The following is a 14,185-nucleotide window of genomic DNA, read 5'->3' as shown; positions in this document are numbered from 1 at the left end:
GCTTACCAAGTGGTTTATACTTCCATCTTGCATGCTCAGCTCGATCTTGACTTGGCCCAAGCGGGCAAGTCGGCCGGGTTTTATACGAAGAAGCTTTACAAAAAACTTGGTAGATTGTGTACCCTATCCTTCTGTGTTCTGCATCAGCTGAGGGAAGAATGAAGGTCAGTCGGTAACCTTACCCATAATCCCATTAAGTCTAATTTGAACTGTGTCTCAGTTTGGCCAAAAGTCGGCTCGGAAGCTTACGCGGCCTCAATGTGTAATCATATAATAGTCATCAAGATCTAGCGATCGAGTATATGTAATCAAAAATTAAATAAAAATCTGAATGGCACTAAAAGGGTCTGGCCGTGTCGACGCTGTAGGGTGACATCAAGACAGGCATTTCAGGCTTAATAGCGGAACGGGAGGCACCGCCAGGGCCATAAAAATGTCCGCGTTGTTTAACAAAAGCGGCAGTCGCATCTGCGCGAGTCAACAGACATGCAGACACGGTGAAAATTTTGAAGGCAATTGGTGCAAATATGGCAATGATGGAATACACATTACTGCAAGCAGAGCTATACTAGTGGGGTATACGTTGGACGCACAAAAGGTGAGCTGTCCAAAAAGAAGAAACCAAACGCCTTGGCCAGTCATAGACGGCCTGACACCCAGATGCCATTTTCCTTGGTCCGGTAACAACGCCAGACGATATGCAGAATTCTCTCGTGTGTGAGAGACGATTATAAGACCATAGATGAAATGCAGCAAAGCCGTGTCTCCGACGATGCAACCCTACGCTATGCAGAAAAGACGTGATGATGAGGTGATCTTGCCATCCAACGAAGCACCCTCAACAGTGTTCAGGGCAGGTGCAGATAGTTCTCTGGAAGCGCCCGAGGACTGCCGAATGCCTCTTTCGTTTCGCGAGCAAGGAGACGGTTCTGACCAAATGGACAAGACAACTCGGACACGGGCGTTTCGGCGGGAGTAAGCTGGAGGCCCAAACCCGTAACAGCTTCACCGGAACTCATGGGTCTTGTATCGTATATGCCATGTTCTTTCGCTTCAAACGCAGCGTCACTGGTCTCGTCGAGAAGTTCTCGTCGGGTGTACTCAATGTCGTGCCGGGCCTCCTTAATATACTCGTCAGCCGTCAATGGCATGATGCGGTAATCAAGGACCTCCATAACGCATCGCTCTGTGGCATTGATCTGTTCGCAGGACCAAATGTCGCGACCCCATTCGGAGCAGAAATATTGTGTAGGATCGTGGGCGTCTTCGGTGAATTTCGTAGCAATCATGATTGCGCATAAAATAGTGACCTCGGGAAAGACGGCATCGTTTGGCGACTCAATGGGGCCGGAAGGCAGGGTGTGCCGCTTCAATGCCGCGGGTGTCTGACGTGTTCTGGGGTATACCATCCGCCACCTGTTGCGGTACCTTGTCGGCAGGGCGTCTAATATGCATACTGCAAGGGCGATAGTATCCATCGGGAGATTGGCACGGCTGAGCATGTCCTGTACGACAGCCACCGACGGCTCCTCCAATGAGAGGCCCGAAGGCAGCATCCGGGTAAGATGTACAGCTGAGGCTAGAAACAAAGCAGCTTGATTAGCTCGTATTCAACGGTTCGCCGTGTTCAAGTGAGGGTAATTATCTACCTAGCAATTCATCGTTGCGGCCTGTCGTGTCGTGCGCCGGGATGCGGGGACTTTGAGTTGCTGAAGAGGTTCGGGACGACGGCGGAGGGGTAGGCAAGTTGGACAATGGCCTGTAGAACTTCCTGAAACACGCCTCGTCGAACTCGAAACCGTCGTTCTGTGAGAAGCTCTTGTTGTGTCCCATTGTGATTTGCGTCGTAGTGAGCGCTGTATATGATTTGATTCAAGGGTATTCCGACCAACGATCAAACTTGTTTAGGTGGGCCGGAGAAGCTTTGTTCATGCTCAAGCCGAAGATTGTTGAAAAGCCTGAATCACCCAACCACAACTTGACGGTTTTACTAGATGGATATCGTAAACGAATGAGACGACTGGAAATGCTGCTGCGGATGATGGCACTCGAGTTGATGGTGAGGTCCTTCGTCTTATATATGCAGGTTGTAAGGCAGGCGATATGGAACGACGACTCCAGCCAGTGCTACGGGATTATAGAGAGAGTGAACCAAGAAACTTCTCAACCAATCTTCGGGAGGAGGGATGAAGAAATACAAAGCTGTGGAAGTTAGATGACAATATATGAAATAACTTAGCCTGGGGCTTATGCAGGTTGCACGGTCCGTAAAAGCCAGGTCAAGGTCAAGGTCGAGGTCGATGACCCAGCAGAACGAAAGCCATGACCCGCATGTGGCCAAGGTGCAATCAGCAACAACAAGGCTGATGATTTTACAAGGAAGTCAGGGGGATGAAAGAGAATAGTACCGGAGCTAGGGGGGAACTGGAGAGTTTGCAAGTTGCACGGGAAACAAAGCGCCAAAGCGGGCTCGTCAAGTGTTTGGTGACAGTTAAGGCCGAAAATGATGCCATAGAGACGACTTTGGGCATTTTCCTCTCCGGGGGCTCGCTCATGTTCGAATGAATGGCTTTCATGTCCCGTGAGACAATAAACTCCGGGTTTCTTTTAGATTCCTTGCATTGTTTTGTTTTGTTTTGCTTTGCTTTGTTTTTTTTACTTCCACGCATCCGTACATCGCGATGGGCATGCTTTGCTGTCTTGTTCCCGAGGCTCAAAGTTGCATGAACTGACCATGAGAATGCATAGTGCTTGCACCTTGCCAGCCTGCAGAATGTTACCCAGTTACCTCACAACGCCAACGGTGTTCGTGGGTAGCACCGCCCCGAACACGACACTAGTATGGTGCTAAGGGTATTGATCAGGGCCCAAAATGGTGCCATTAGGTTGCAAGGGCCGCCACTACATAGTACTTGATCAGCGCTAGAAGAATACTTTGAAAGTTTCGGACGACCCATATAAAAGCAATCCCATTGCTGGATGCGAGCCATGGACTTGGGAGCCTACGGCACCCTCCGTGAGTAAGTGACTCGAGAGTTGTCCATTGGGGGGGAAATAACCAAAGCATTATTGCAATGACGAGAATTCACGGGTTACTGTCCTTGCACTGCATCTGCAAACTTAGAGGCCCCTGCATCGCGAGCTCATGCATTCCTCGTAATCAATCACAATCCGGAATTATATATGTCGCAAATGTCTTTTCCGAAAAAAGGGGTCCCATCATCACGACCAGCTAGCGAGGTAGCGAGCGGTGCGGATGGATGGGCTCACCGCTAACCTGAGCAATTGACAAGGAACTTCGCAGATCCCGTGGGCCTCATATCGTATGGCCATCGTATTCCACTGCTTGGACCACCACAGTAGCGACTTGTACCATCGAATGCGGGATGCTTGGCACAGCACATTGTTGCGCATTACGAAGTATATTTCCCAGGGTTTGTGCCCCATGCTGCTTCACCGCGAAACCCAACGGCGCCATTGGGGAACCAAAATCGTCACCATCCTATATCGGGCCTGTCGTGATACCTCGGCGACTCGGGTGTATAGAAAAGCTCGAAATCCCGATGTCGCCAATTTTGAATTGCCTCTTTAAGCATTCGTTCCCATGGGGCAGCTGTCAGAAACCCGGATCGTATGAGGAGCAATAACCTTCTCGAGTACGAGCAGCAAACTGCTCTCAATTTCCCAAAGGTCTCGTCGGAGTTTCTTGTACTGGAATCTGCGCTCCTCTCACACTGATGTTGGCGTGGTGTCAACCGCAGATGAAAAGGGCAATTGATTGTCAGGGACGAGCAGCCTTCCGTCAATCCGGGGAAGTCGATCGATGATAGTTAAACCCCAGGCCTCCAAGTTCTTCCAGTTTATGCCATTGTCTTGCATTGAACATGGTAAAATCCGAGGAGCAACCCACAATGCTCCACTACCTGCTCTTGGTGCTGGTGCTGATGCTGGTGCTGGTGCTGGTGCTGGTGCAATTCGTGCTATGCGATTCGTGCTGTGCACCCAGACGAAGACGCGGACCGTCTCTAGTTTGCGATGCAATTTTTTTTCCAGAGTTAAACCCTACTATGTACTCCTGTTCTTCCGGTCAAACGCCCACTTTTCAGATTTTCAAACACTTGCCGACTTTAATGTGTTTGAGGCAAATTGCCTACGCCTGTAATGAAGCCGGTGTTGCATCTAGCGAGTTGCCGTCTACCGAGCTCTTCGGACCATGATGGACACACAAAATCCACCCTCCACCCTGGTGGTGTTCTAAATGCAGAGACAATATTCCGAAGGCCCGATACCAATGAAAGCAATACGGCGACATCTCGGATCTGGCAATTTCGATGAGATACATCGCGCTGCGGGTCCTTGCAGCGAGCCCCATCTGGCGGGTTAGTTCCCGCGAAGTTGATTGCAGTCAAGCGTAACACAGCCTCCTCAGCACAGTCAGCTTCCTTCAGCTAGGTGCGCAATAGGCTCTTGCTCACATATTGTGGCTTGCTAGCTTGCGGCTCAAGTCTGCCTGAGCATCAAGCAATGACATATGGCATAAACACAACGAGTTATGCTGCATTGGATGTGTTAGAACCCTGAATTCAGTAACCACCAGAAAGGTATAATCCATGTATGCCACTACCAGGTTGTGTCGTAAATGCTTCCACGGGGTTTCCCCGACTACTCTAGAAGGGTATGAGCAATCTTCCTAAAGTGGACCGTGATCGTTATATCACTGCAACATGCAAGAACGATGAAATTTCTGGCTTGTCTTGAGGAGCTACACCGCACGATATGATCGTGATAGTATCTGTGAGTATTTAATCGACCTTCGTCTACGCTGATGTCATCGGTTGTAGTCTTGGCCGACATCGACGGCTGTCAGGGGTGGGATACACTCCAATCCCTGTCTAATATGACATGGGAAGCCGGGATAAAGCCCTATATTAACAATAATACAGCACACAACCATGCTAGGACTACATCATAGGGGTTAGGACAACCCAGATTAGCTAGGAAGAAGCTAGAAATCCGGATTTGGCAGGTATACGACATTCGCCTTACTTGCCTATGCGAAACCCAGCAAACAGGATTGGAGTATACCAACATAATAGGTTATGACGACCGAAGTGGCCATAGCTCATATTTCAGCGATAGACAACCATAATTTGACTTTTGTGTTTTAGCTTATGGTTTTCTTTTTTGGCAGTTCATTGCAAACATTTACAGTGGCAGGCCATTTGACGGATGGTAAACTCGTCACGGCGAGATGGCTAGATCATTGGGCCGGGGCTCGCAACCCCCTTAACGTCTGTATCATTGTGGACGCATGTATCAATCGCAGACGAATCGCCATTGACCAATTCCATTAGATGATTTGATACAGGCGGTCCATCTGGCCGACACAACTACAGCACCAGCGGCCAGTGTGACTTTGTCATCATCATCTGAAATCTGGCCACCAAAGACCGGACCTGGAGTCGGTGCTAGTAGTTTCGCTCGATAACTCCGGCCCGGCACCTCCCCGAATGCCAAAGTTGCTGGTGACGGGGTCGTCGCCGAGGTGGGCAAAGTGGAGTACGGGCCCTTTATATTTCGTTATTGCAAACATCGTGAGCGTTGGTGGTGCGTTCGGATTCAGTCTGAGCCTCGGTGAGAGCTGCCACAGGTACATTTCTTGTTGTCGCAGTTTGCTGTTCTCGTATTTCGGTTACCCCATCCCGGAGATCAATATGTCGGCTTTCAATGCCTAAGTGTGCCTGTAGTGGGCTTGGATGAGGACTCTGGCATTTATATGTTCATTTGATAATATTGAAGGCCACCCGTTATGGCGGGTTCGAGCCACAGGACCAGACTTCCATTACGAGGCGCGCTATGTCTGCTGCGGCTGGAAGGGGATTGTGGCCCTTCCTGTCGTCAAAGTAAGTGCCACTTAAAGGTCTGGTCGCGGGCAATGCTTTTGACAAACTATCGACATGCGGTGTACGAAGGCGTATGAACTGGAACGTTTGTCAGCCTAACAATGATAATCCATCTTATCCATATCATAATTATCACTGGCATTCTGTCCAAAACGCTCGTGAATATAGTAAACCACGAGATTATTCATGTCATCTTGGTAGACGTCTTTTCTAAATGAACGTGGCCTCTGTCCTAATACATACCCGACATACCCTGGTGCCAGTTGTTAAAATCAGTCCATACTCTGATCTCAGCACACCTGGCGGCGACTAACTCTGCTACCGAAGTGCCCATGGTGTTACTCACTGTCACATCTGCGCCATCAAACTAGGCTGGCCTCGCCGGTATTCGAGCGTCGTTGCTCTTCGGACATTGTCCGGCTTTTACCACAGCTTGCATAGTAAAGAGCACACCCAGCAATGTACCGAAACCCACTCCCCGCAAGCTATTTCTGAGCACTTGAAAGTTTTTCTTTGTCATTGCATGAGCTCGCTTACCGGTCACCACGGACTGAGCCGCTCGAGAGGGATTTCACGCCGGCCAGAATAAGCATGTATCAAGAGGAGAAGCCACTGCCCGTGATTGACAACACCGAGATCACTCGCATGACGTAGAGGAACCAAGCTTATCCCCCTGGTAAGTCGTATTGCTAACGCGTTCATGCAGAGAAGCAATACGACAAAGCCGTCGTCTCTATGTTGGCATGACTCGTTGCGGCATGAATGGAACAAATGGTAGCGGGAGCAGTACATAGAGGGAAGCGGATCTTGAGAGTATGATAAGCTAGTAGTGGCAGGAGCCTCATTGTTGGTAAGCAGTCTAGACTACTAGGCCGTACTGTGATACGATGTTGTTGAATGGAGACGATAACAGAATGTTGCAAGAAATATTTTTTTGTAGTTACTCATATGTTAAGTTGATCTAAGTGCCTTAAGTGCTGCTGCAATCAGAAAATCACATGATGTTGGGACATCTATCAGAATATGAAGACAACCGTAGCCGATGTGATACACGGTTGACAATGTGGTTCTGACTGCAGCAAGTACGCGTCTGGAAAAATAGCAGTTTTTGAGGTCTTGTCATGAATGATGTCTCATTACACCATAATTGAACTAGGTGCCATGTGGTCCGACTTTAGTCTGAATTTCCCAAGTAGCACAATAATTCTGCATGGCCGGCTCATATCTATAAATGGTCTCCTCTTATTTTAAACAAGAGTGTTGACGTTATAGGGCAAGGTAGCGGCCTTGGGGTTGTCATAGACACTTTCGCCTCGCTTCTCAGAGACTGTCTCAAGGGAGTTGACACTGTAAGGGAGCGTAGCGGCCTTTGGGTTGTCATAGACAGCTTCACCTCGCTTAACAACGAGAGAGTGGAGGCCGTACGGGAGCGTGGCAGCCTTTGGGTTGTCATAGACAGCCTCACCTCGCTTGGTGGTGAGAGAGTTGAGGCCGTACGGGAGCGTGGCAGCCTTTGGGTTGTCATAGACAGCCTCACCTCGCTTAGTGGTGAGAGAGTTGAGGCCGTACGGGAGCGTGGCAGCCTTCGGGTTGTCGTAGACCGACTCGCCCTTCTTGTCAAGTTCGTTCAGACCATACGGAAGGGTCGCGGCCTTTGGGCTGTCATAAACGGACTCCGCACGCTTCGACTCAGCTGGTTCGAGGCTGTTGGGGTTGTATGGAAGAGTGGCTGCCTTGGGGTTGTCATAAACGGCCTCTCCACGCTTCTCCGAGACGGTCTCTAGAGAGTTGACATTGTATGGAAGAGTGGCAGCTTTGGGGTTATCGTAGACACTCTCACCACGCTATCACAACTCAGTCAGTGGTGGTCTTTGGATTACGATCAAATATGCTTACCTTGACAGGAGCACTCAAGGTCAATGTGGCAAGTGCCAGAATGGCAGCATATGAAACGCGCATTTTGCCCAAACTTGCTATTTTAGTTGATGGTTGTAGAAACTTCAAGTTCAGTTGCTCCAGGTTGTGCTCAGAGAAATGTACAGAGTATCACGACGCACTTGCTTTGTTATAGTTGACTCTCATTCACGATCAAGCTCTGATCCTATCACGATCACTTACATGGCTGATGGTACTTTTCGACAGGTTGGAATATTCTGGTTAGAAAAGGCCACAAATTCCCCCTTACAGCATAGCAAATGGGGTACGAGCCTAGCTGTTCAACCAATGTCGGTCGAATCATACCATTCGCCACACTAATATATTTCAATGGCAACCAATTGCATGCATATGATCTCAGCGCTAGACGAGACCTACATGCATATACTGTTGCTCCTTCCCGAACCAGTTTAGGCGGGGATTCTCGTATAGTCCTTGGCGACGGTAAAAAGCATCGTGACCAAGCAGTAAAGCGGGCAGAGAATAAGTTCTGACATGCTTGTGATATAATCTAGGCTTCTTGGCAGAAGCCAAGACATGAGAAGGATCCGCCAAGATGTGAGCCTCGTCTGACGTGCGATAACGAGACTCCAGTTCCGCCAATGATAAGCCTACACTCACGTTCAACCTAGGCTGTCTTCTAATAGAGTGGAGCGGTCTACCATTGATCGTACTCGGCTTGCATATGAATCTTACCCCTTACAGGTCTTTTCAATGGCATCTTTTGTCTCGATAATTGCTTCAATTAGCAGGCTTCTTAGACTCATGTTTCTCCGAGAACAAACAAGTCGCAATGGCTTTCTCCAAACTACAGCAATATCGTCTTTTCGCATCAAGGTCTTCAAACCCGTCAATGGCGGATGATGAACTTGAGAAAGCCAGCTTCCTCACCGGTGATGTTGTTCGAGTCAACTCACACAGAGAACGTGGCCTTGGTCTTACACAATATGTGGTTATAGCCTTGAATATTCTGCTTTTCGTCGTATCCTGTTCTTTGTTTGGAACATGGTATTATCACACGCACTGGAGACTGAATGGCCCGCTGAGACAATCATCAACATACAGTAAGTGGACAGTGGAGCACCTCCCATATTGTATCTTATTGAGACATGGTGTTAATATTACTTGATAGGTCCTGTGTATGACATGTTAGATCTTGAGATGAGACCGCAGATGTTGAATGGCACTCTCTTCACACCTAAGGAGCCCTCTATTGCGCGTCAAATGCCTAACGATGAAGCTGATGCGATCTGGAACGAGTGGGAGCTCACACGCTATGTTCCAGTGACGGCCGATCAAATTCGAGCCATGGGCAAGGATCCCTCCACGGCCGCAAAACTTGAGGACGAGGATTGGGGTCTTGGTGATGATGCCTACGTTGCTATATTCGACGTCTATCACCAGTTGCACTGCCTGAATACACTGCGGCGAATTGCATACAGTGATTACTACAATTCAAGCAAAGCTGGAGAGCACCACCATACTCAGAAAGGAGAGATGTACGAAGTACACATTAACCACTGTGTTGACATGCTTATGCAGACACTGCAGTGCAGCGGTAACATGAACTTGATTACATTGCATTGGGTTGCCGAACAGGCGTACCCATTCCCAGACATGAGTGTGAACAAGCAATGCGTCAATTTCGAAAAGTTGACAAGCTGGCGAAAGGAGAACACAATCGATCTGGATGAGTACGTGGAAAAGATGCAGAAAAAGGAGGGCAAGGTTAAGGAGATACCCGCGCCAGACGATTACTACAAATATTTCATGCCGGAGAAAGTTAACCCAAATCATTTGAACGGCGCAAATCCTGGGAACGACTTCAATCTGTAGTGTCAAGTCGTCATGGTGCACTTAATCCATCATACATAGACACCTCAACATTAGCACATATCGAACCACGAATTTTTATCGACTGCGGTCAACCCATTTCTTGAAGCTATCGCAAGTACAAAACCTACAATGTACTCAAAGCTCAGAACAACTCACCTCATGGGATGTGTGGCATTTGGCTCCGCAGTGCTCCCAATTTGAACGATGAACCTTACACGTCGTCTCCGGAGCTATCGACGCTGAATTACACCAATCCCCTTATAAGCTGTTTTATCACATGATGTTCATAAGATAAAGACACAAATATTGTTTACATCCAGTTCACAAGAATGACTTGAAATAAGATAAATCTATTCTTGTCTCGTGGTTGGATAGGGTTTGCAAACGACGTTTGGCATGTGCATAGACAGCTTGAAGGAGCTGTATAGTCGCGCACAGCAAATAGTTTGCAGCGACGAGCTGTCGATAAAAGCCAACATGTTTGGTCCGGATTCGTAAATCCGACTGATTAGAGTTTCGATCAACTATGCACCAATGCGACCTGCCGAATTCGTACTGATTACGTTTCGGCTGGCGACCACCAAATCTGACTGCAGCTACAAAACCTCCAATCATCTACATGTTGTTCGTATGCGCTAGAAGACTTGCTAACAGCAATTGTTCATCGTACGGAGGAGCTGCCGTCATCATGCGTTCAGAACAGCATTTGCGCTGATTGACTGCGCAGGTTAGATCTGCAGCCAATCAACCCTGACGCGTCACATTCGTTATCGCACATTAGGCAACAACATAATACTTTGAGAATTTGAGAGTATACTGTTATGAGTTTAGCTATAAGATGATGCAATGTGACGAGGAATGGCGAGAAGTCCAAACGCATACAACACTTTGAGAAACAAAACTGAATTTAAAAACTTTCACCTCATCATGACCATGGGAGACAGGGACGGCAACAAGAATTGTAACAACTGCACCAAGGTGAGCATATTCTGGAGTCACATCTGCCCCTCCCCTCAAATTTTTGCAGTGTAGAATTATGATCTTACAAGAGCCTCCATACGCAGCTTTTTGTGACCTGAGAATAGCCACGAAAGTTACGAATACTATTCAAGCCGGAAATCACTGACTTCAAGTGTTTTAGTGCAAAAATTGTACGGACTGCGACAATTGTCAGAGCTGTGAGATACATCCTATATTCACCTATAGTCACGGATTTACACAGGTGCTAATTAGAATTACTCAGGCACGGACTGCATCAATTGCAATGTTAGGAGCCCAAACAGATTGCTTGAGCCTCAACTTCTCCGCTCTAACAAAGACATGAAATAGAGAATAAAAAGCTGACATGTTTTCTTGTGGCTAGAACTGCAATACCTGTAAGCTAGTCTTTGAATCTAAAGGAGCGACATGCTCTGAATGCTAAACCGGAACTTCACAGGCATAAATTGCTCAGATTCCGACAATTGCACCCGATCTACCGATCTTGATAATTGTGTGAGTGGCTGACGGTCCCAGAAAAACCGACATTTCCCCTGGGCTCTGGGAGAAGATGCACGTTCACTCGTGCCACCTACCTCTCTTGACACCAAAGAAACGACACTTTCCCCCATCCCAGGAGTAGGAAGTAAAGAGCTGATCCGGGTTTGTGAACTAGAGAAACTGCACCGACTCGAAGAACTGTAGCAACTCCTCGAACCTTACCAACGTAAGCAAAAGTTCTGAAATCTGTTCTTTTCGATCCTAGCATGTCTCAGCGTACATAATGGCCGATGTGGGCCGGTGGCTTCTTTCATACTATCTTCATTGTTACCTGCTACTTGATGGATAAAGCTGACTCTGAATGTTTGAAGTGCAAGGACTGCGACAATTGCGAAAATTGTACGGTAAGTTATGCCAACGTCCCTGGACATTCCAAACAACACAGGTTCGTCCTGGTCACATGGCTGGCCCCGGTGTCTTTGAATGGACTGTCGTTGGTTTTGGAAGCATTGTGGTGGGGGGAGGGTTCGCTACGGAGAATGCCCTCGACGGTGTTTTGTAGAAACCAGATTGCTGACTATTCTCACAAAAGGACTGCTCCGGGTTGACCAACGCATCTAACCAGAGCGGTGTTCATGTAGCCAAAGAGCTCTGATAGGCCATGTCCGCCCACAGAGCTCATGGTAGCCAGCTTCGGTTTGTTCTGCTACTTCTAGGAACACATGCACAGGGTAGTTGGTGGGACTCGGGGGGATGACAACCATTTCGCTTCGATTTTATGTATGATGGTGGTATATACTCTAGGGATTGTTAAGGAAACAGCTACAATAGAGTTTTTCCTGCCAGGAGTTAGCCAAGGCACGTGTTATGAAGCCTTGTCTGGTCGACTATGAATCATTCAACACTGATTTTCTCAATGGAGCACATATCTGTCATGTTTGGTCGTCTTCGTAACATGTTCATTATGCAAGTGGCCATATGTTCCATTGTGCACAAGGTCAGGAGAAGCTGGAGTCATGGGCATCATGATGTCGTTACTTGTGATATACAAAGAGTGTCAGACTGCGTTCACTCAGCCTCCAACCCAACCCGGCACAGATCTCGTTTCCACAATATTAATCTACAAAATTGCAATCAAGCTGATTGTCGATTAGGGCTACTGGCTATTTAAAAGTCATCCTGGTGGCATTCCGTAACACCTAATCTGGCTCTTTTATATGTCCTACAAAGTCTACTGAGCTTTCTCAGTGCTGCGAGCGATGAGGAGAGCCTCGGGAACAAGGATGAGCGCAAAGGCGAAGTAGACAGCCAAGCTGACCAAGAAGAGCTTGACGTAGAGCTTGACGAGTCTGACCCACGAGGCACGAGAGAATGTCTGCCAAGCATCTACAATGGTGACATAGCCCTTACCACCAACGATGGCGGGTTCGAGTTTTCCTTGGAAAGATCGGTCGAATGGCACGATGGTCTCATCCTCCTCGGGCAAAAGAGATGCCTGTGTGCGGGTGAGGACGACGTGGGCCGGGATCGTGACAAATATAGTAATGGCGATGGAGACGATGAAGATGATCAAGCCTTTCCAGCTGTCGCTCGCCTTTGGCTGGGGGACTTGACCGGGGTTCGAGGAATAATCCCAGGTGGTCATGCCCAAGACGCCGGCAAGGAACCTGGGGAACCATGTGTGAATCTCCAAGGCAACAAAGTAGAGGACGGTCGGCAGAGCGCAAGCCTGGAAAGCCTTCTTGAAAGGAGGGAGGCGCTGGTAAAATGGCTTTTCCGAAGGTACGGAAATAACGATATGGTTCCAAGCGGCGTACAGCTGGACAAGAGCAATGGCGCTGATCATGGCGGCGACAATGGCAGGGACGAAGGGGACAGCGCTGACGATGCCATAAACAAACATAGTCGAGACGGTCAGGGCAAGCCAGCAAGCCAGGCCACGGAAATAAGATCGCCATCCGGAGATAGCGATGATGGTGCGGTGTAGTCCGCGGAAGCTCGAGCTAATTGCTCGGGTGTCCTGACCACTGCGTGCGGACTCGTCGGCGATGGGGGCATTGTCCTCGGCGAGGGAATCGGTTTCGGCGTTCAAGGAGACGGGTTCGTAAGCTGGAGGAGATGGGTCCTCGACCATTGCGATTACCGGGAAGACATTGTTGAATGTGTACCCGATGATGAAGAGGAACGGCAGGAACACAATGAAGTCCAGGATGATCAAGCCAAAAGCCCAGCCAGGTAATTGGTAGACGGCGCCGTCATCGACGGCGCGCTTGTAGACGTGGGTGGCGATATCGCGATACATCTTGATAGTGTATCCAGTGGTATACTGCCGCGTTCGATTGGGATGCACGGCAAACAAATGTATGTATAATGAGAACAAAGAATGGTGGCAAAGGATGAAGGCGTCAAAAGCAAGAAAGTGCAAGCCCAGAAGGAGGGGAGCGGCTCAGGTGGTGTCTTTAAAGAGAAGAGAGGGATCTTGAAACCGAACCCGTCAGGACGGGAACCGTTTTAAGCTAATGGTCGCCGGCCCCTTGTAATCGCCCTATTGGGCGCAAGCGTAGGCGCAAGCGTAGGCAGCGATCTGCACTGCCTCGTTCTGTGCCCTGCAGACCTGCAGACCTGAAGTGACAAGCGCCAGGATATTTCGGATACAACGGGGTTTATTTTAAAATATTCACTTATTAATTTGCCCTTGGCGTGTCTGGACTGCGTGTCTGGCCACGTCCTGTTCGTTGAAAGCACATCACGTTTGCGTTTGACCTGCACTTGGCAGTACATAGATAGGTGTCTGTCTTATGGCGCTTGTGTATATATACACAAGCGTTTATCCTCATTGAGCTACAGTAGAATGGGAGTCATTCGCCGTATGGCAATGAAGACTGGCCTGGTCAGCACCGAGTGCAATCCCTTGACCTAGGCGATTTCAAACGTGCCAGGTGTCTTCGCGAAGTCTCCAATGCACCAAGTAGACACCCAGGCCACCAATACACGTACAAGCTGAACTACCAGAATATCAGCTGTCGGGCGTG

General features: G+C 48.6%; 5 protein-coding genes across 5 annotated transcripts; 2 read left to right on the top strand and 3 right to left on the bottom strand.

Annotated features, from left to right (window-relative positions):
- Positions 1-745: 745 nt before the first annotated feature.
- Positions 746-2,102, bottom strand: BKA67DRAFT_31377 (uncharacterized protein). Its single transcript, XM_046096165.1, has 2 exons — positions 1,650-2,102; positions 746-1,579 (listed from the first exon to the last, which is right to left on the bottom strand). Exons 1-2 carry the CDS (start codon positions 1,831-1,833, stop codon positions 849-851), a joined length of 915 nt encoding a protein of 304 aa, XP_045963997.1. The 5' UTR covers positions 1,834-2,102; the 3' UTR covers positions 746-848.
- Positions 2,103-3,911: 1,809 nt separating this feature from the next.
- On the top strand, positions 3,912-4,217 carry BKA67DRAFT_529994 (uncharacterized protein; the record flags this gene model as incomplete). Its single annotated transcript, XM_046099166.1, has 1 exon — positions 3,912-4,217. One exon carries the CDS (start codon positions 3,912-3,914, stop codon positions 4,215-4,217), a length of 306 nt encoding a protein of 101 aa, XP_045963996.1.
- A 2,933-nt stretch (positions 4,218-7,150) lies between these two features.
- BKA67DRAFT_529993 (uncharacterized protein) lies at positions 7,151-7,862 on the bottom strand (the record flags this gene model as incomplete). Its single annotated transcript, XM_046099165.1, has 2 exons — positions 7,151-7,747; positions 7,800-7,862. The coding sequence occupies 2 exons, from the start codon at positions 7,860-7,862 to the stop codon at positions 7,151-7,153; spliced, it is 660 nt and encodes a 219-aa protein (XP_045963995.1).
- A 1,284-nt stretch (positions 7,863-9,146) lies between these two features.
- Positions 9,147-9,674, top strand: BKA67DRAFT_589659 (uncharacterized protein; the record flags this gene model as incomplete). Its single annotated transcript, XM_046104497.1, has 1 exon — positions 9,147-9,674. The coding sequence occupies one exon, from the start codon at positions 9,147-9,149 to the stop codon at positions 9,672-9,674; it is 528 nt and encodes a 175-aa protein (XP_045963994.1).
- Positions 9,675-12,354: 2,680 nt separating this feature from the next.
- On the bottom strand, positions 12,355-13,560 carry BKA67DRAFT_31300 (ubiquitin carrier protein). The gene has a single exon (XM_046096160.1). The coding sequence runs from the start codon at positions 13,453-13,455 to the stop codon at positions 12,385-12,387; it is 1,071 nt and encodes a 356-aa protein (XP_045963993.1). The 5' UTR covers positions 13,456-13,560; the 3' UTR covers positions 12,355-12,384.
- Between the last annotated feature and the right edge of the window lie 625 nt (positions 13,561-14,185).

Source organism: Truncatella angustata, assembly GCF_020726525.1.
Source record: "Truncatella angustata strain MPI-SDFR-AT-0073 chromosome Unknown BKA67scaffold_1, whole genome shotgun sequence".
Lineage (NCBI taxonomy): Eukaryota > Fungi > Ascomycota > Sordariomycetes > Amphisphaeriales > Sporocadaceae > Truncatella > Truncatella angustata.
The sequence above is the reverse complement of the archived record's forward strand: the minus strand, read 5'-3'. Positions and strand labels throughout refer to the sequence as shown.